Genomic DNA, 22,750 nt, shown 5'->3' on the forward strand with positions numbered 1-22,750 from the left:
AATCCGTGAGTGAGTGAGTGAGTGAGTGAGTGAGTAAGTTAAATAACTGAGTGAGTGAGTGAGTGAGTAAGTTAAATAACTGAGTGAGTGAGTGAGTGAGTGAGTGAGTGAGTGAGTGAGTGAGTGAGGGAGCGAGCAAGCAAATTAAATGAGTGAGTGAGGGAATTTAAAAGCTAAATCTGTGAGTGAGTGAGTAAGTTAAATGAGTGAGTGAGGGAATTTAAAAGCTAAATAACTGAGTGAGCGAGTGAGTGAGTGAGGGAGGGAGGGAGGGAGGGAGGGAATTAAATGAGTGAGTGAGGGAATTTAAAAGCTAAATCCGTGAGTGATTGAGTGAGTTAAATGAGTGAGTGAGGGAATTTAAAAGCTAAATAACCGAGTGAGCGAGTGAGTTAAATGAGTGAGCAAATGAGTGAGTGAATTAAATGAGTGAGTAAGCGAGCGTAGAAGTTAAATAACTAAGTGTGGAAGTTAAATGAGTGAGTGAGTGAATTTAAAAGCTTAATCCTTGAGTGAGTGAGTGAGTGAGTGAGTGAGTGAGAGTGGAAGTTAAATGAGTGAGTGAGGGAATTTAAAAGCTAAATGAGTGAGTGAGTGAGTGAGTGAGTGAGTGAGTGAGTGAGTGGGGAAGTTAAATAACTAAGTATGGAAGTTAAATGAGTGAGTGAGTGAATTTAAAAGCTAAATAACTGAGTGAGTGAGGGAGCAAGTGAGTGAGGGAGCAAGCGAGCGAGCAAGCGAATTAAATGAGTGAGTGAGGGAATTTAAAAGCTAAATCCGTGAGTGAGTGAGTTAAATGAGTGAGGGAATTTAAAAGCTAAATCCGTGAGTGAGTGAGTTAAATGAGTGAGGGAATTTAAAAGCTAAATCCGTGAGCGAGTGAGTGAGCGAGCGAGCGAGCGAGCGAATTAAATGAGTGAGTGAGGGAATTTAAAAGCTAAATCCGTGAGTGAGTGAGTGAGTAAGTTAAATGAGTGAGTGAGTGAATTTAAAAGCTAAATAACTGAGTGAGTGAGTGAGTGAGTGAGTGAATGAGTGAGTGAGTTAAATAACTAAGTGTGGAAGTTAAATGAGTGAGCAAATGAGTGAGTGAATTAAATGAGTGAGTGAGTGAGCGTAGAAGTTAAATAATTAAGTGTGAAGTTAAATGAGTGAGTGAGTGAATTTAAAAGCTAAATCCTTGAGTGAGTGAGTGAGTGAGTGAGTGAGTGAGTGAGAAGTTAAATGAGTGAGCGAATTTAAAAGCTAAATAACTCATTGCTGGTGAATGAGTGTGGAAGTTAAATGAGTGAGCAAGTGAGTGAATTTACACACTAAAAAACTGAGTGAGTGAGTGAGTGAGTGAGTGAGTGAGTGAGTGAGTGAGTGAGTGAATGTGTGAGTAAATGAATAAATGGGTGAATGAGAGCGTGAATGAATGAGTGATTAAGTGAACGAGTCTCACCACACTATCGCTGGTCTCTGGGATGCTCACTGTCTTCACCATCAGCTCCACACCAGTAGTCTGTCACACAAACACACAGTCACATTCACACAAGAGCAACCTACAATCCTCGTCACTAGAAAAATACAGACGAACCCACCGCTACATGTCTCGGCTGAGTTGCCAGTTTATTAGGTACAACAACCTTGTATAAACCCTGACTCTGTATTCCTCCTGGCCAGTTTATTAGACCTTTTTGGAGGTGGATATGTGGAGACGAGAGCGCTTTTTCCGGGCACTATTTGTATTAATCATCCTTTAGCCTTGGTCAGTGTCGGCCCACAGGATGCTGATGGATGGAGCGCTGTATCTTCAGTCGCTGCCGAGTTGAGAATGAACCACCACCCAGAGATCATCTTGTAAAAGTGGTGGCCCTTTGTGTGGGAAAGCTGAACAGATGCATCTTAGTTTTAAACAAACATTATGATGTCTGTGCATTTCATATATGTGTGACTGAATTGGTTCTACAGGTCTGGTCTTATTAACTTTCTGTTCAGTGTTAAACAAATCCAGGGGCGAGACAGAGGAAGAGACAGACCGTGATCCTGGAAAGATGTGCTGGCTGGCAGAGGTAACAACTGCACACACACACACCCCGGAATGCCAATGAGAGCTCATTGCTCGTAAACACGGCCCATCCCAGCTTCGCTAACAAGCCCGCCGACATTTTCCATGAGTGCCATCGTTTATGGCATGCCCTTCAAATCCTGCCTACGCGCTGTCCGTCGATCAATCGATCGGTCGGTCAGTCGGCATGGGTCATATTTAATGGTCTTTAGTGTTGTCCGGTTCACCTATTTGACCTGTATAAGCGCACTCCGTGTGTGTGTGTGTCTCTCTCTCTCTCTCTGTGTGTGTGTGTGTGTGAAACACAATGCTTTACCTTTTCTCATGCTGAGCACGTTGGCACTGTACCCATGCCTGCAAATCTCTCTCTAATACTACGACCTCGCACACACACACACAGCACCCAATTACTGCAGTGGTTGTATAAATTATTGACGTTCCTGTCACCTGTAGCCGTGCAGCATGCTGATGCAAGCAGCCGTTTGCGACAGCGCCTCTGCGTCCCTCTCTTCTGTATTCAAATCACTTCATCTCCATTCAGTAGAACTCAACTGACTTTCTTTAACCACATAAGAACCGCACGCCAAGTCATGAGATCCGCTAAACTGGATGAGTAGAGAGATGGAGTTCGTCTAGTCTCTTAGATCTGTAGAACAAATCCGTTTGAGTCGCAACCTGCAAAGATCTAACAGAGTGAAAAAAGACTGCAGACAGACAACTAATGTTCCTCAACTTGGTTTAAAAAAAAAATACTCTGGCGTTTTTCTACATCATCTCTAGCGTAGGTACAATTACTATGGACAAGCGTTCCAATCGGTTTCTTTATACTGAGACGAGAATGTTACGTATGGTAGAAGTCGAAAGGAAAGTGATAGCTATAAACGTTTATACCATGGCATGGTTCAATTCTTGAATCTGAGAACAATAAACAGACAAAAAGAAAGATTTATAATATTAGTTGCGATGGTGATGCTTTCTGAAAGGACATGTTAAACATTTTTAGATGAGAACTCGATAAAAGAAAGGTTGAAGGCAAGGAATGACTGTTTATAGCTGCTATAACATGCATGATCACAGGAATTGGCTGGTTTCAGGGACGTTCCACGACGTTGTAACTAAAAACGGTGAAAAACAAAACAAGATGTTCATTAAAAAACGAAAACAAAAAAAAATGTAATTGCTGTGGCATAAAAGAAATAAAACACTTATAATAAACACACCTCCAGGCGTTTTCCCCCTCTTACCGACATGACGCAAATTCAAAGCTACACCCAGGATACACTGATGGGTTTTTTGGACGAGACAAACATGCTTTTTTTGTTGAAGATAGGGATGTTAACCGATGACCGTTTGACCGGTGGTTGACCGAATCAACGTCAACCGGTTAAATTTTTTTTTGGTTGTCGGTTAAAAAAAAAAAAAAAAAAATCAATCGTTTTGAAGCTGCCGATTTTGGAGCGGAGAACCTGGAATTCTGTGTTGTAAACGCTTGGGGCGTGCCATGCGGTGCAAGGACGACAGCTGACAAATCAGAAACACCCATTCAGTCATGTCCCGCCCTCCTGCCCCAGTTGAAAACAGCTGCCACTCGGCGAGAAAAAAAAAAGTGTAGACACAGGCTTTTTAGCTTACAAATTACTATTCTGTTTTTTTTTTTATTATTATTATTAGAAGGCACATCGAGTTTAGTCCTGCCTTGGCCAGTGCATTCTGAAAGTATGTTTCGGTCTGTAGCCAACAATGCACGTTATTGCAGATCATATCTCTCCACACAAACTAAAGGCGCAGATGCCGACTTTTTCACGGCTGAATCGTGCAGATCCGATTTTTTTTGGGGGGGGGGGGGGGGGGGGGGGCGTTGGAGTGTCTGAATAATTTCATCAAAGTAAATTCTGTATTAAAATTACTAAATAAGCAAATGCCGTTGAAATTATTCAGACACTCCAACGCCCCCCCCCCCCCCCCACTAAAAAAAAAAAATCATCGGATCTGCACGATTCAGCTGTGAAAAAGGCGGCATCCGCCAAAAGGCGCGCCGTTTGCATCCCTGTTAAACTCATAGGTCAACCGACTTTAACCGGTTAATGAGGCTCGGTGGTCGGTCAAGATTTTTTTTAGTTTTCGCCATCCCTAGTTGAAGAAGAATGCATGAAATTGAACGTTTGAGCAAAATATACAGAAATGTGTTTTTTGCAGAAATTTAAAACACAGTTTGTAAACACATGGATGCAATTCCTTTCAATTATCACAATTTTTGGATTTATTTGTATACATTTTATATTTATTTTAAATAGTCCTTCAGGGTGCTGATCATTTTGCCACGTGTTTTTGAGAAATCGTTAAAATTGTGCAACTCCGATTCCAAAAAAGTTGGGACGCTGTGAAAAACAAATAAAAACAGAACGCGAAGATTTGCAAATCATGGAAACCTAATATTTCATTGAAAATAGTACAAAAACAACATATCGAATGTTGAAACTGAGACGTTTAATTGTTTTTGAGAAATATATGCTCGTTTTGAATTTGATGTCAGCAACACATTTCAGAAAAGTTGGGACAGGGCAATAAAAGACTGAAAAAGTTGTGTAATGCTAAAAATAATAATAATTAGGTTAATTGGCAACAGGTCAGAAACATGATTGGGTGTAAAAAGAGCATCCCAGAGAGGTGGAGTCTCTCAGAAGTAAAGATGGGGAGGGGTTCACTGCTCTGTGAAGGACTGCGTGGGCAAACAGTGCAACTATTAAACAATAGCATTCCTCAATGTAAAATCACAAAGAATTTGTGGATCACATCATCTCTGGTACATAATATCATTAAAAGATTCAGAGAATCTGGAGAAATCTCTGTATGCAAGAGACAAGGCTGAAAACTGACACTGGATGCCTGCGATATTCAGGCCCTCAGGTGACACTGCATTAAAAGCAGACACGTGTCTGTTGTGGAAATCACTGTATGGGCTCAGGAACACTTCAGAAAACCATCAGTTCATTACTGCATCCACAAACGCAAGTTAAAACCAAATATAAACAATATCCAGAAACACCGCCACCTTCTCTGGGCCCGAGCTCTTTTACGATGGACTGAGGTGAACTGAAAAATTGTCCTGTGGTCTGACAAATCACAATTTGAAATCCTTTTTGGAAATCATGGACACCACGCATGGTAGAGGTCTGCGCGGGTCGGATTTTTCAGTCCCGCTCCCGCCCGCGCCCGCATTGTGCAGTCCCGCTCCCGCAAAGAATTATGATTTTCAGTCCCGCTCCCGCCCACAAAAAAATTATGATTTTCAGTCCCGCTCCCGCCTGCCATATTTTGTCCTGCTCCAGCCCGCAAATCCCGCATGATGCAGACGTTCGCGTTATGTCTCAGGGAAGTTCTTGTCTTGACACAGCGTGATGGTGCCCCGCCCCCTACTTTGAGTGGATTTGAGCATAAATATCTACAGCTCACGTTCACGTTTGTTATTATTTACCTTGTTTCTGAATTCAGCATGTAGTGTCTCTAATAATTAGTGCTGTCAAGCGATTAAAATATTTAATCACGAATCGCACATTTTTAACACATGAGAAACCATTGTAATTCTCTAATCAGCATAAAAAAGTGAATGGGCTTGCTTTGTACCAATGTTTTTTTTTTTTTTTTTATTGCAAAGCAGAGCTAGTAAGAGAAGTGAATTGATTTACTGCTTGAGTTAGTCTACAACTCTAATCAGAGAGACAGGTTACACAGTGACGGTAGGCTTGACTCAATGCTATCCCAGAAATCCTTCCTGTAATATGCAAATTTGGCCGCCTCTGATTGGACAGCCAAATTTGCATATTACAGGAAGGATTTCTGGGATAGCATTGAGTCAAGCCTACCGTCACTGTGTAACCTGTCTCTCTGATTACATTTGTAGACTAACGCAAACAGTAAATCACTTCACTCATGGTTCTCTTGCTAGCTGGGTGTGAACTGCGAGTCATTAGAGTGATCAAAGGATTTCCAGTTAGGGTGATCAATGGCAAATTTAAGATGCCATTCCTCACTCAATCTGGCAATCTGACTCTCTCTACAAATTTAGGCATCTTAAAATGTTTTTATTAATACCAAATAAAATATCCAGCACAAATTATATATGATAGACATAAATTAATAATTTATAAATTTTATTTCAAACACGTTTTTAGTTAGCGGGACTGCAGCTTATCACCGCTCCCGCCCGCGCCGCATATGTGCAGTCCCGCTCCCGCAAAGAATTATGATTTTCAGTCCCGCTCCCGCCCGCGCCCACAAAAAAATTATGATTTTCAGTCCCGCTCCTGCCTGTCATATTTTGTCCCGCTCCAGCCCGCAAATCCCGCATGATGCAGACGTTTGCATTATTTCTCAGGGAAGTTCTTGTCTTGACACAGCGTGATGGTGCCCCGCCCCCTACTTTGAGTGGATTTGAGCATAAATATCTACAGCTCACGTTCACGTTTGTTATTATTTACCTTGTTTCTGAATTCAGCATGTAGTGTCTCTAATAATAATAATTAGTGCTGTCAAGCGATTAAAATATTTAATCACGAATCGCACATTTTTATCACATGAGAAACCATTGTAATTCTCTGATCAGCATAAAAAAGTGAATGGGCTTGCTTTGTACCAATGTTTTTTTTTTTATTGCAAAGCAGAGCTAGTAAGAGAAGTGAATTGATTTACTGCTTGAGTTAGTCTACAACTCTAATCAGAGATATTTCAAACACGTTTTTAGTTAGCGGGACTGCAGCTTATCACCGCTCCCGTCCACGCCGCATATGTGCACTCCCACTCCCGCCCACGTGCGCATATGTGCACTTCCGGTCCCGCCCATGCCTGCAATGAGCTTTCAAAATTTGTCCTGCGCCGCACTGTTTTGCGGCGGGTCCCACGAGTCCCGCGGGACTCCCGCGGGAGTGCAGGGCTCTAACGCATGGTATGCGTGGTGATGTTATGAGGGTGCATTAGTGCACATGACATGAGTAGCTTGTACATCTGGGAAGGCATCATTAATGATGTATACACGCTTCAGAGCAATATGCTAACATCCCGACAAAATCTTTTTCAGGGAAGGCCTTCCTTCTTTCAGCAAGACGATGCCAAACCACTTTCTGCACATATTAAAACTGCATGGCTCTGTAGTAAAAGAGTCCGGGTGCTAAACTGGCCTGCCTGCAGTCCAGACCTGTCTCCCATTTCAAAAATTTGCCACATTATGAAGCGCAAAATACAACAAAGGAGACCCAAACTGCTGAGCAACTGAAATTGTATATCAAGCAAGAATGGGACAACATTCCTCTTTCAAAACTACAGCAACTGGTCTCTTCAGTTCCAAACGTTTACAGAGTGATGTTAAAAGTAGAGGTGATGCAACGCAGTGGTAAACATGCCCCTGTCCCAACTTGTTTGAAATGTGTTGCTGACATCAAATTCAAAACGAGCATAGATTTTTGCAAAAAACAATACAATTTCTCAGTTACGACATTTTGTCTTTGTACTATTTTCAATGAAATCTAGTCTTTCCCTGACTTGCAAATTATCGCATCTCATCTCATCATCTCTAGCCGCTTTATCCTGTTCTACAGGGTCGCAGGCAAGCTGGAGCCTATCCCAGCTGACTACGGGCGAAAGGCGGGGTACACCCTGGACAAGTCGCCAGATCATCACAGGGCTGACACATAGACACAGACAACCATTCACACTCACATTCACACCTACGGTCAATTTAGAGTCACCAGTTAACCTAACCTGCATGTCTTTGGACTGTGGGGGAAAACGGAGCACCCGGAGGAAACCCACGCGGACACGGGGAGAACATGCAAACTCCGCACAGAAAGGCCCTCGCCGGCCACGGGGCTCGAACCTGGACCTTCCTGCTGTGAGGCGACAGCGCTAACCATCACACCACCGTGCCGCCCCAAATTATCGCATTCTGTTTTTATTTACAGTTTACACAGCATCCCAACTTTTTTTGGAATTGGGGTTGTTTATCGTGTTCCAAATGCAGTACCAAAACTCCTCACCTACCTGCTGGGACTTTGTTTTATAATCAAAGTAGTGTTGTCCATTCGAACTATGGTACTTCTAGTACTTGGCATTTAGAGTAGTGAGTGACCTCTAGCTGTAGCACTGCATTTCCTCGACCGGGACTGAAAGCTTAATTGTGAACCCCTGAAAAACGGAGGCTTGTAAAGGAGTTCAACGCTAATTAATTGTTCTATTCATCTTAATTTTTAGGGCCAGTTGCAAAGATCTTTCACAAAATGTACACAAGACAGTGAGAGAGAAAGAAGAAGAAAAAAAAAATGATGCCAAGCTCCAGTGATGGATCCAACCTGTATCTGGTGGTTGACAAAATACGGATAGGTCACGGACTACAGGAATATAATAAAAAAAGGATACAAAATACGGAGTGGTTATGGATTTTAATACGGATTTATCATGGATGCGAGTAATTTACGGATTTCATATGGATTGTGTATCACGGATGGCTAATTTTATGGATGTTGCTACGAGTCTAAGGAACAATGACATGGACATCACAAAGATTGTCTCCACGGTGACGTTATCTGCTGATGGTAGCTACATGATGGAGGTTGAAGCGACAGATAAAGTCGAGCCAATACTAACTAACTGGCAGACGAGTCCTCCGATAAGAGACGTGGAACATCTATTCTTACTCCATCCATATTCACTGGATATGAGCAACCGTGTGCTCTGATTGGCTACTCTACTACTCGGCTATCAGCTCATATCCCGTGAGTAGAGAAAAGCAAATTGGCGGTGCGTTTTGCTGAACCAACTGAGGATGAAATAAAAACTCTACTCGAAAACAAAACCCGGACAAATACCAAAAAAAAAAAAAAGGCAACAGAATATGAAATGAAAGAATTTAGTGGTAAGAACGCATCTTTTTTTACTTGTCAAGAATTCATTTATTATAGCATTTTTCACAAATTTCTCCCATCATTTCGCCGGTTTGTTTACATTCATCATCTTTAAGCATTAAAATTTGTTGAACTTCTTTTTAGACTGGTTCAAAAGCCCAAAAGAAGTTTGAAAATTACAGAACTGAAATGTCCAAGGAAGAATTAAATGTCTAAAGCTATTCTATACCTCGGCACGACAGCAAGACTGCACTTTCTATAAAAAAAATAAATAAATAAAAAAACACAAGTCAATTTGTGCAGCCATCGATAGGTTTAAGAAGTCTGATGAAGCAGAAATTATTTTGTTGGACATTGGTTTCAAAGTTTTAATTTATCGAATTTGCAAAAAACAAAAATAAAAAAACACTCTGTTTCTCAAAATCCAGTGAATGTGGATAGAATAAAACAGTTATTCCACTCACTCATCGTACATGGCTTATGGCCAACTTGGTGCTACGCACTTTGTCAGCTATCAGCTCACGTATGACTCGATTTCGTGGAATAACTGTTAAATATACAGGGAACACAAGTCTGAAATGCCGTTTTTGCCAAAAGGGGGTGAAATTTACGTATTTCACCCAAAGACTGATGTAGAAAGTAGGGATTGGGTAGCAGATGGTCACAGGTAAATTGTAATAAAAAAAAGGTTAAAAACTATGGAGTGGTTATGGACGTTTCAATACAACCCCGATTCCAAAAAAGTTGGGACAAAGTACAAATTGTAAATAAAAACGGAATGCAATAATTTACAAATCTCAAAAACTGATATTGTATTCACAATAGAACATAGACAACATATCAAATGTCAAAAGTGAGACATTTTGAAATTTCATGCCAAATATGGGCTCATTTGAAATTTCATGACAGCAACACATCTCAAAAAAGTTGGGACAGGGGCAATAAGAGGCTGGAAAAGTTAAAGGTACAAAAAAGGAACAGCTGGAGGACCAAATTGCAACTCATTAGGTCAATTGGCAATAGGTCATTAACATGACTGGGTATAAAAAGAGCATCTTGGAGTGGCAGCGGCTCTCAGAAGTAAAGATGGGAAGAGAATCACCAGTCCCCCTAATTCTGCGCCGACAAATAGTGGAGCAATATCAGAAAGGAGTTCGACAGTGTAAAATTGCAAAGAGTTTGAACATATCATCATCTACAGTGCATAATATCATCAAAAGATTCAGAGAATCTGGAAGAATCTCTGTGCGTAAGGGTCAAGGCCGGAAAACCATACTGGGTGCCCGTGATCTTCGGGCCCTTAGACGGCACTGCATCACATACAGGCATGCTTCTGTATTGGAATCACAAAATGGGCTCAGGAATATTTCCAGAGAACATTATCTGTGAACACAATTCACCGTGCTATCCGCTGTTGCCAGCTAAAACTCTATAGTTCAAAGAAGAAGCCGCATCTAAACACAATCCAGAAGCGCAGACGTCTTCTCTGGGCCAAGGCTCATTTAAAATGGACTGTGGCAAAGTGGAAAACGGTTCTGTGGTCAGACGAATCAAAATTTGAAGTTCTTTATGGAAATCAGGGACGCCGTGTCATTCGGACTAAAGAGGAGAAGGACGACCCGAGTTGTTATCAGCGCTCAGTTCAGAAGCCTGCATCTCTGATGGTATGGGGTTGCATTAGTGCGTGTGGCATGGGCAGCTTACACATCTGGAAAGACGCCATCAATGCTGAAAGGTATATCCAGGTTCTAGAGCAACATATGCTCCCATCCAGACGACGTCTCTTTCAGGGAAGACCTTGCATTTTCCAGCATGACAATGCCAAACCACATACTGCATCAATTACAGCATCATGGCTGCGTAGAAGAAGGGTCCGGGTACTGAACTGGCCAGCCTGCAGTCCAGATCTTTCACCCATAGAAAATATTTGGTGCATCATAAAATGGAAGATACGACAAAAAAGACCCAAGACAGTTGAGCAACTAGAATCCTACATTAGACAAGAATGGGTTAACATTCCTATCCCTAAACTTGAGCAACTTGTCTCCTCAGTCCCCAGACGTTTACAGACTGTTGTAAAGAGAAAAGGGGATGTCTCACAGTGGTAAACATGGCCTTGTCCCAACTTTTTTGAGATGTGTTGTTGTCATGAAATTTAAAATCACCTAATTTCTCTTTAAATGATACATTTTCTCAGTTTAAACATTTGATATGTCCTCTATGTTCTATTCTGAATAAAATATGGAATTTTGAAACTTCCACATCATTGCATTCCGTTTTTATTTACAATTTGTACTTTGTCCCAACTTTTTTGGAATCAGGGTTGTATATTAATAATGACTGATTAAGGATTTCATACAGATAATGCATCATGGATAAAACAAATTCACAAGTCTAAAACAATAAAAGCCAGACGGCCTTTTGATTTCATAAAATCGGTGAAATTTAGTTCCCTCTGAAATTCGGTCATTGTGATCCATGTTTATTTCTGTAATATCTCACAAAATATCAGGCCATTCTGTTCTGTGGCTGGGAAGTTATTTAATTTGAGGGGATTCCTGAGCAAATAACGGCATGAAATCGCTCACTTCACGCAGTCAAGCAGACAGAGGAAGTCCGTGTGTGTGTGTGTGTGTGTGTGTGCGCGCGCGCGCATGCACAGTTTTACCTTGATCGTGCACTGACAGTACCATCATTCTGTCGCTAAACGAACAGCTGATCACGCCGAGGTGCTCGCTGAGTGCCGATATTTATTAGTTTGGTCCTGTGTTTCCTTTCCTTCGTATAGAACATAAATGTCTTTTCTTCTCGCTTTCTTTCCGTTACTGTAGTCGGTCTTTCATGTTTCATTCGCACACTCACGCCCTCCATTTTTCTCTCCTGTTTCAAATTTGTATCCCGCAATGCCTTGCGCAAACGGGGAAAGCCCACCACGTCATGCATGACATGATATCTTGAATTGGGTCATGGTGAAGCAGGAAAAAATTAGGGCTGGGAATCGATCCAGATTTCCTGGATTGATTCGATTCCGATTCATAAGGTCACAATCCGATTCGATATTGATCTACTTAGATATTGCTGGATTGTCACTTTAAAGTAAAAACTGTCCCTATTGACAGGAACAGCCCCAGATGTGTTTGTGCATGTAATTTAACACCAAATGCCTTCTCCAGTGCAGTTTGATTCGCCGCAGGTTTAGCTGAAACGGTGTCGGCGTGGTGCCTGGATAAGTGGTTGCGGAGATTGGTTGTATTGCCACTATATTTTACCTCTATGTGGCACAGTTTGCACACTGCTTTTGTTCTGTCGACTTCGTCTCTGTCCTCGTAACATTTGAATCCAGAGTAATGCCATACATCAGCTTTCAGGCCAGGCGGTGATTTTAGCTGTGCAGCTTCAGCCATCTCGCGTTCTTAAGTTTCGGTTTCGTTTGCCGGCACCCGCTTTTTATAGCGGTCCTTGCGCGGTCGAGAAAATAGTGCCTATAGCCACCTGGAAGAGATCGATCCACACATTTTTGAATCGATCTCGTATTTTTTGAACGTGAATCGATATCGGATCGTGGATCGAGCTTTTGAACCCAGCCCTAGAAAAAATAGCGGAGAATTTAGGGCCACGTGGCCCTAAATTCATGAATTGTTCTGTTTTTTAAAAATAATAAAATTAGAAGTCTGCGATTCGAATTCAGGAGCTTTTGGTCTATGAAACAAAAATAATTGGGTGTCGGGGAAAATTCTTTTTATGACCTACACTTGAAAAATCTGAAAGGCCATCTACCTTTAAATGTTTGGACTGCTGAAGTTCGTAATTAAAATATCTTACTTGCAGACTTTATATGTTTACGATTGATATTTCACGGAAAATATCAAGTCCATGAATAAAAGATCCGTACTTTCTATTCTATTTTTTTATTTTCTGTGAATCCGTGTTCCGTGACTCGTCTGTATTTTGTAAACGGTGTCTGTATCCGGACATGTTGACCGAGGTCTTGAAAGTACCGACTGAGGCCCTCTGGGCCAAGGTCAGTATTCAAGGCCGAGGTCACGGTATTTCACCATACGGACCGACCTTAAGCTGGTAAGTAATATATTTATTTTTTTCTTTACCAAATTCTAACAGAAAACGAGAGCGCCCGAAAGGGAAAACCGAGCCGAGCCGCCATTTTGAATCCTCATTCACGGCTGTAACGCAAATTGCTTCCTCCTCGGTATACAAGTGCACTTCCATGGCAGGGAAAAAAACTACATTTTGCCACCTATGTAGTCCCCTATTTATACAAATAGGAGTCATTCAGGATTCAGCCATGTTTTTGCTCCGTGTTAGCAACAGTTACAGGTTTTTAGCTTTCTCCTGAAATGTTTTCTTTTATTTCTTCTTCCTCAGAGTAGTAAAACTCGCTTTCGCTGTGAACACTGTCGTTATCGCTATCCATGCTGTAAAATTAATGCTATTCTCCTGAAAAATGCTGGCAAAAATTTCTAAGATTTTTGATAAAAATCTTATAAATAAATCTTATTAAAAAAAAAGATAAATGTTGACAAAAAATGCTACTATGTTTGTTGTTGTGAACGACTGAGTCGCCAGAGGTCCATAACCGGGGTCTGAATCGTAGGATACGGACCCGCTCGCCAGCCAGCCAGAGCGAAGGATTTGGACCGCGAAAAAAATTAATTCCCATCCGAGCGAAATTATTTCATGATCGCAAAATTCTTTATCAAAATGATTAGCACAGACATACAATTAATACATATCTGTAACTCTGAACCCCATTCTCAGCATGGAAACGCACTCTTATGATGTTGCACTTTAAAGATGACATGTTACACCCCTTTTCCTCAAGCTGACACAGTTCCCTGAGGTCTTAATGAAATGTCTGTGACATGCTTTGATCAAAACACCATAAGCGCCACGGCTCCCTTCTCCCCCTGTCTAAACAACTCCGTTCAAAACGGCTAATCTGAGGAACGGCCTATTCCTTTAAATGAGAATGAGCTACTGCTCACCCCCCCCCCCCAATTTTTGTGCAATCAGGCTGCACTTTCCTCATGGAGTATTAATTCACAAAAGTCAGGAGTGGAGATACTCAGATGAGGGGGCGGGATCATTCGGGATGAACTGCCCTTGTAACAGAGAAAGGAGTCTGAACAGCTTGTTGAAATACATATTTTCTGAAATATGCAGCCCAAAAGAAACTAACAGCGTGTCTTATTTCAGAGTTTGTGCGCTGGTATGCACTCCAGATACCCAAACATAGGTACACAAGCACCGAAAAAGTGAGTTTTTCATAATATGTCCCCTTTAAAACCTGTGTACAACACTTAGAACTGACAAATATTTTGAGCTGCTTTGTCCTGCAGATCTGGCAAGCCTGATCATCGGTCTCGGCAGCAGTGTAGTTGAGTTACTAAACCTCGAGTCCCCGGTGTTCAAGTAGAGTCCGAGAATAAGATTCCAACCGCACCATTTAACGGTGGCTGTTGCTGCCTTTCTGTGAAAGCGTCTCTACTACTGTGTTGGACTAACGTTCCTGCTCGACTGCCCCATTTTAGTTCATAGATAGTTTTCACATGACGTCACAGAGTCGGGGATTCCCTAGTGGCGGCCATCTTGCGGGTCAAGCTTACCGTGCGGGTCACTGAGCACACATTGTAACATGCGAGTACAGAGTCTTCAAAAGAACCCAAGCAGGCTATTTAAAGCTAGCAATGGTGCACACCTGTTGTATTCACGGCTGTCGTAATAGGTCCGATGATGACGTCAAGCGGAGCTTTTATGGAATTCCCACTGTACGGGAGCACGAAGGCGAGCAAACAAACTCAGCATACAAAGGAGAAATCTATGGCTTGCGAGAATCAACCGCAAGGATTATCAGCCTTCCAAACACAGCAAAGTCTGCTCCGATCATTTTATAAGTGGTAAGTTGTTTAAATAAACAATCAATTGTGTTTAAGTTTGTTTTTGGAAACCAAAACATCGTGTAAACAATCTCTGGAGGATGCCTAACCATAATACCACTAATGGATGTAAAATTTGTCTTAAATCAACTTGATATTATACACACACATATTTATATGCAGTGTTGAGAGCTCTAAAATGCCAATGTTTACATACCTTGGCTGTAATTAGGACACGACTGTCACTTGGTTTTATATGGTGGACTTCACGGACCCAGCCACAGACAAAATAATTGTATGACTCCAGCGACTTGTATGCTTTGAGGTCGTCAAGTGTGTAGGCACTTTTACTATTCACGAAATAGTTCACAATATCAGGGTACGATATGGATGGCAGCCCTGCATAGTCACTTGAAAATGCATCTTTGTCCACTTCGTAGGGGTCAATTCCCCCAATCAAGGCCAGTTTGGCTGCATACCGTTGTCGTGAGATGTCGTCCAATGTATCCATATACTTCCGTTTGCTTGATTTTGCCGACATTGATCTTTATTTTAGAAAACTGACTATATAACTTTATAAATTCGTCCGAGATAACGTAGCCGGTAATAGTGATGGTCCGTTTTGTTAGCCCCACAAGATGGCGGCTGGAGGGCGTTCCCCGGAATGCCGTGACGTCAGTGAAAACTATCTATAGGCTCCGGATAAAAAAAGTTTGTTCATTGCTCAGCAAGCCCCGCCCACTATCAACAGGGCAAATAACATGACAGAGGGTTAACACTAGCTAGCTCATCGCTCAGCAAGCCCCGCCCACTATCGACAGAGCGTGTCACTTCCTTCTCTGGGTGGAGTCTTGCCAAATGACAATTGAAGTTCGAGGTCGTCCCCGTCGTCTCCTTGACAGTCCTTCTACACATGGAACACACAGCAGTGCATTTTTTCTCCACTGCACGAGAAGTTTGTATAAGCACAGTGGACAATCCGAGGGGCTTCTCTCCAGGCATTTTAGCGCCGTTAACGTTAGTTTGTTCCTGAACATGATGTATGAACAGGTGAATGTGCAGTCTCTTGCATGAAATTAGTATAAAAATTAATATAGATATACAACCCCGATTCCAAAAAAGTTGGGACAAAGTACAAATTGTAAACAAAAACGGAATGCAATGATATGGAAGTTTCAAAATTCCATATTTTATTCAGAATAGAACATAGATGACATATCAAATGTTTAAACTGAGAAAATGTAGCATTTAAAGAGAAAAATTAGGTGATTTTAAATTTCATGACAACAACACATCTCAAAAAAGTTGGGACAAGGCCATGTTTACCACTGTGAGACATCCCCTTTTCTCTTTACAACAGTCTGTAAACGTCTGGGGACTGAGGAGACAAGTTACTCAAGTTTAGGGATAGGAATGTTAACCCATTCTTGTCTAATGTAGGATTCTAGTTGCTCAACTGTCTTTGGTCTTTTTTTGTCATATCTTCCGTTTTATGATGCGCCAAATGTTTTCTATGGGTGAAAGATCTGGACTGCAGGCTGGCCAGTTCAGTACCCGGACCCTTCTTCTACGTAGCCATGACGCTGTAATTGATGCAGTATGTGGTTTGGCATTGTCATGCTGGAAAATGCAAAGGTCTTCCCTGAAAGAGACGTCGTCTGGATGGGAGCATATGTTGCTCTAGAACCTGGATATACCTTTCAGCACTGATGGTGTCTTTCCAGATGTGTAAGCTGCCCATGCCACACGCACTAATGCAACCCCATACCATCAGAGATGCAGGCTTCTGAACTGAGCGCTGATAACAACTTGGGTTGTCCTTCTCTTTAGTCCGAATGACACGGCGTCCCTGATTTCCATAAAGAACTTCAAATTTTGATTCGTCTGACCACAGAACAGTTTTCCACTTTGCCACAGTCCATTTTAAATGAGCCTTGGCCCAGAGAAGACGTCTGCGCTTCTGGATCGTGTTTAGATACGGCTTCTTCTTTGAACTATAGAGTTTTAGCTGGCAACGGCGGATGGCACGGTGAATTGTGTTCACAGATAATGTTCTCTGGAAATATTCCTGAGCCCATTTTGTGATTTCCAATACAGAAGCATGCCTGTATGTGATGCAGTGCCGTCTAAGGGCCCGAAGATCACGGGCACCCAGTATGGTTTTCCGGCCTTGACCCTTACGCACAGATTCTTCCAGATTCTCTGAATCTTTTGATGATATTATGCACTGTAGATGATGATATGTTCAAACTCTTTGCAATTTTACACTGTCGAACTCCTTTCTGATATCGCTCCACTATTTGTCGGCGCAGAATTAGGGGGATTGGTGATCCTCTTCCCATCTTTACTTCTGAGAGCCGCTGCCACTCCAAGATGCTCTTTTTATACCCAGTCATGTTAATGACCTATTGCCAATTGACCTAATGAGTTGCAATTTGGTCCTCCAGCTGTTCCTTTTTTGGACCTTTTAACTTTTCCAGCCTCTTATTGCCCCTGTCCCAACTTTTTTGAGATGTGTTGCTGTCATGAAATTTCAAATGAGCCAATATTTGGCATGAAATTTCAAAATGTCTCACTTTCGACATTTGATATGTTGTCTATGTTCTATTGTGAATACAATATCAGTTTTTGAGATTTGTAAATTATTGCATTCCGTTTTTATTTACAATTTGTACTCTGTCCCAACTTTTTTGGAATTGGGGTTGTAAATATATTTTATGCCAAATTATTATGGCATGTTACAAAAAAAACGAAGAAATCTGAGTCCTCGTCTCCAATTTACGAGTCCGAATGCAGTTAACGCACGAGTCCGAGTCCAAGTCATCAGTGCTCAAGTCCAAGTCAAGTCACGAGTCCTTAAAGGAGAACTGAAGTCATTTTTAAACTGGCTTTATTTCTCAATTAGTGTGTTATTCAATTATGTTTTCGGTTTTAGTAACCTTAAATCGCGACTCATATTGGCAACTAATTGCAATTAAATATTATACTTATCGGCCTATTCGATTTTTAGCCGTGTTGAATTTTAGTTCGTTTAGTCCATGGAAGGCATCGCTTATCTGCGCGATCTTCACGAGACTTCGAAACGTCAAGTGTCCGCCAGGTGTCAGCACCGCCATTTTGAAAACTGTTTTCCAAATGAAATATTGCACAAAAACGAGTTTAAATGACGATTACTGCCGACTTTTTTCAAACTTTCCTGATTGCTATCAAAACAAACAAAACTTCCGGCTTGATTCCATCAGCATTCGAAAGAAGGCGTGCGCGTCTTTTGACAACGTTGGCAGATGTCGGTCACTTTGATTCCCGCTGTACGTTTTAATTCCGTCCTACGATGTCTCGCACAGGTCTCAACGAATCTCATTTACGGCCGTTGCTTTGACATATTGACTGATATATTACAGAGCATATTTCAAACACTCATAACTTGCTATCGCAGTGACAAAATAGCGATCAGAAATGCATTCCTGTTAGGGATGTTAACCGATGACCGTTTGACCGATGGTTGACCGAATCAACGTCAACCGGTTAATTTTTTTTTGGTTGTCGGTTAAAAAAAAAAAAATCAATCGTTTTGAAGCTGCCGATTTTGGAGCGGAGAACCTGGAATTCTGTGTTGTAAACACTTGGGGGATGCCATGCGGTGTAAGGATGACAGCTGACAAATCAGAAACACCCATTCAGTCATGTCCCGCCCTCCCACCCCAGTTGATGCAAACGTGCGCAGCTTTCTGATTTACTGTTTTCTTCTCATACTTATACTTCCTATGTTTCATGAACTGTAACGGCATTTGCTTATTTAGTAATTTTAAAGGAACAGTCCACCGTACTTCCATAATGAAATATGCTCTTATCTGAATTGAGACGAGCTGCTCCGTACCTCTCCGAGCTTTGCGCGACCTCCCAGTCAGTCAGACAGAGTCAGACGCGCCGTCACTCCTGTTAGCAATGTAGCTAGGCTCAGCATGGCCAATGGTATTTTTTGGGGCTGTAGTTAGATGCGACCAAACTCTTCCGCGTTTTTCCTGTTTACATAGGTTTATATGACCAGTGATATGAAACAAGTTCAGTTACACAAATTGAAACGTAGCGATTTTCTATGCTATGGAAAGTCCGCACTATAATGACAGGCGTACTAGCACCTTCTGTGCGCTTCGGCAGCGCATTGATATCTGAGCTCCGTATCAATGCGCTGCCGAAGCGCGCAGAAGGTGTTAGTACGCCTGTCATTATAGTGCGGACTTTCCATAGCATAGAAAATCGCCACGTTTCAATTTGTGTAACTGAACTTGTTTCATGTCACTGGTCATATAAACCTATGTAAACAGGAAAAATGCGGAAGAGTTTGGTCGCATCTAACTACAGCCCCAAAAAATACCATTGGCCATACTGAGCCTAGCTACATTGCTAACAGGAGTGACAGCGCGTCTGACTGCGTCTGACTGACTGGGAGGTCGCGCAAAGCTCGGAGAGGTACGGAGCAGCTCGTCTCAATTCAGATAAGAGCATATTTCATTATGGAAGTACGGTGGACTGTTCCTTTAATACAGAATTTACGTTGATGAAATTATTCAGACACTCCAACGCCCCCCCCCCCAAAAAAAAAAATTGGATCTGCACGATTCAGCCGTGAAAAAGGCGGCATCCGCCAAAAGGCGCGCCGTTTGCATCCCTGATAGATTCTAATAATTCCAATTCTAGAATTTTAAACTCATAGGTTAACCAACTTTAACCGGCTAATGAGGCTCGGTGGTCGGTCAAAAATTTTTTTTAGTTTTCGCCATCCCTAATTCCTGTATTTAATAAAATGAGAGAAATAGAATATTGATGATAAAAAAAAAAATTGCCTTCAGTTCTCCTTTAAAATTAGGGCACGAGTCGGACTCGAGTCCTACAAGCCTGGGTCTCGGGACTGATTTCCACAAATACTCTTTCAGGCACAAGGTGGAGCTCAGAGCGAAGAGTTTTATTCGACCCTATTACAGACTTCTTGTTTTTGAATAATGTTGAGGTAAATGCTGCCTATGGAAGGACGCTGACTGTTCTCACCATGCTGTAGTTCTTCGGGAAGTGGGAACCATCGCTGCAGAACGTCTGAGACAGGGCACTTTTCCCTACTGCTGCATCTCCTGCACACACACAACGAGATGATGACCATCACCGTCAGGTCTTTGGATGGCTTAAATATGAGATGAGTACCAGATCAGAGTTGACATTTTTCTCTACTATATGATCCACTAAATCTGCTGGATATGTTTAGACACACAGATCTTGCAAACCTGGGCAGGCATTCTACAACATTCACATGCAAATATATACTGATAAGAAGTATAAAATATCTTTTTAATTAATCAAGAGACTTTTTTTTTTTTTAAATTGCTGTGAAATAAGAGAGAAAACTCTGGGAAGCGCCCTTATCGGAAATTATTATTATACGGCACGAGCTACTTCCGGTAAAATCCTCAGCTCTGATTGGTTCCTTGGCGGGCAGAATTTTCCCGTAATGCCCGCGGGCGATTACAGACTTTCTTTCCAAGGCGCTGGCTTTCAATGCTGCAAAATAAATAAATAAATAAATAAATAAATAAATAATTTTTTTAAAAAAAGGACAACAAAGATGAGCTGGGAATCGAAAACGGCCAAAAGACAAACGAGTTTTGAAACCGCTAGCAAACGAGAGAAATGCAGTTTTGAAACCGCTATAGCCGTTCATTCTGCATGTGTGACTCAACCACGTTACAAATTTGACTTGACTGAGGCGCTGTTTACGCATACCCGGGTATTTTTAAAAACGCATGTTTTCTAAACTCCGTTTTCCAAAATAACTTCGTGCACACAGCTGCGTTTTTTTTTTTTAAATTACGTTTATATTGATCCGCATATATACGCTGTCAAGAGCTGTCAGCCAGGTAATAGAGTGTGCAGGCAACTTTTTTGACGACATCGATAGAAGCGCGCATGTGAGTACACTCACCCTGTATGTACGAACGTACCAACTCTGCGAGTGACAGGAGTGAGGATCGCGACATTCTGAAATTTTCCTGCCATTCCTCCGGGATGACAACGCCATCCTCCCACCAGATAGCAGTCCGTCCAGGTCGAACCCAAAATCGCCGACGCTGGCGGTGGTACGGTCGGGCTCTTTTGGTCACCAGAAGCTCCGCAATTGCTGCCCTCCGAGCCCTAATGCGTCTCTGCTGGTCAATGAGCTTTAGGCCCACTTTACAGGGGGACGGTCTGAAACAAAAACGCAAAAGTCCGTTTTCGTTCTCACTTTTTTCCGCGTCTACACGACCGTTTTCAAGGAGGAAATCTGCGTCTATACGGTGACGCATAAATGTGTGGAATTCAATTGGATGTGCATGCCAGGCGGCTAGGTGGTGCTGTGAAAGACCTCCGCTATGTCTGCACGCATGCGCAACGTCTTCCGTCTTGTCTGATCTGCACCGCGAAAACTTTGACTACTCTAGCTATGGTAAGTAAGAAAGTAAGTAAAAAAGTAAGAGCATACTATACCCGCCTCTGTTCATTAACGGTATAAATGTTCGAAGGACTCCTGGACGTTTATTAAAGCTGCCAGAGCAGCTTGAAGGTCCGTTGGATCGATGTAATCAGACATGCTCTTACTTTTTTACTTACTTTCTTACTTCCCGGGCTGGCATGTACAGTATATGACATATATATGACGTAAACGCGTACCTGACGTGAGCAGATCCGAGCAGAGTTTCGCGTATTGGGTAGTTTAGACGGATATGCAACGGGGGCTGTTTTTAACTTACCCACTCTGGAAGGCGTTTTCAATTTTTTTCATTTTTCAGCCTCGGAAACGCCGTCCCCGTGTAGACGAAAGGCACTTCCGATAAAATATTTAGTCGTTTTTACCCGACAGCGTCCTCGTGTAAACGGGCCCTTATTCTCAAAAGCAAAACAGGCGAATATAGCTCTTAATAACAGAAATGCTGCTACTCTGAGTGTTTCCATGCTTGTCATATGTACAATGGTCGCTCTTTTGTGGCGCGAAGATTGCCTAAAACTCCGTTTTGGTCTCTTTACACACAAACGCAAAACGGAGTTTTCAAAAAATCTCCACTTTTGCCGGGGTTTTTAGAAAGAATCGTTTTCAGAGGAAAAAACTCCGTTTGTGTATAAACGAAAGGCACAAACGAAGGCAAAGGTCTGCGTTTTTAAAAATACCCGGGTATGTCTAAACGGCGCCTGAAAGCAGCGTCACGCCTCGTTATAATGACCGTCTGTTTTAATCTTAGAAAATAAAAAGCCATATAATAAACTCCTGATTAACCTCACTTGATCAGTCTTTACGGGAAAAGATCAGACCGAGGTCTGATATTTTCCCATAAAGACCTTATGCTGGGTTAATAAGTAGGTAATAATCGACGTCTTAGTGGGAACAGTCAGCCAAAAAAAAAAAAGACAGGCTGACAACTGAATGACTTTTTAGACTTGTTATAAAGTGAAACCATCAGCACTGGAGCACCAGGTCCCCCCCCCCCCAGGCTGCATCCTCTCTCCTCGCCTCCAACACCTCCAGTCATCAGTCTGTCAAGCTCCTGAAGTTCGCAGAAGACACCACCCTCACTGAACTCAGCTCTGATGAGGAGGACTCTGCCTACAGGTGGGACATTGACCATCTGGTGTCCTGGTGCAGGCAGAACAACTTAGAGTTCAATGCTCTAAACACAGTGGAGATGATTGTACACTTCAGGAGGAGCTCTTCCACACCCTCTTCATCACCCTGTTTGGCTCCCCAGTGGAGTATTTCCGCTTCTTCGGCGCGATAATCACTCAGGACCTCGAGTGGGAGATGAATATCTGCTCTCTCACCAAGAAAGCACAGTCGAGGCTGTACAGTGTCTTGGAAAAGGATTCATCCCTCTTGGTGTTTGTCCTGTCTGAAA

The 22,750-nt window shown here is 42.1% G+C and overlaps 1 protein-coding gene across 1 annotated transcript in view; it reads right to left on the minus strand.

Annotated features, from left to right (window-relative positions):
• Nucleotides 1–22,750, minus strand: part of ift27 (intraflagellar transport 27 homolog (Chlamydomonas)) — a 41,667-nt gene that overhangs the window by 13,375 nt on the left and 5,542 nt on the right. The window contains exons 2-3 of the mRNA XM_060918826.1: nt 19,884–19,963; nt 1,445–1,504 (exon numbers count right to left, since the gene is read on the minus strand). Of these exons, the coding sequence (XP_060774809.1) occupies nt 1,445–1,504; nt 19,884–19,963 (140 nt within the window). The remainder of the gene's footprint in view (nt 1–1,444; nt 1,505–19,883; nt 19,964–22,750) is intronic.

This window comes from Neoarius graeffei, chromosome 4 (assembly GCF_027579695.1).
Source record: "Neoarius graeffei isolate fNeoGra1 chromosome 4, fNeoGra1.pri, whole genome shotgun sequence".
NCBI lineage: Eukaryota > Metazoa > Chordata > Actinopteri > Siluriformes > Ariidae > Neoarius > Neoarius graeffei.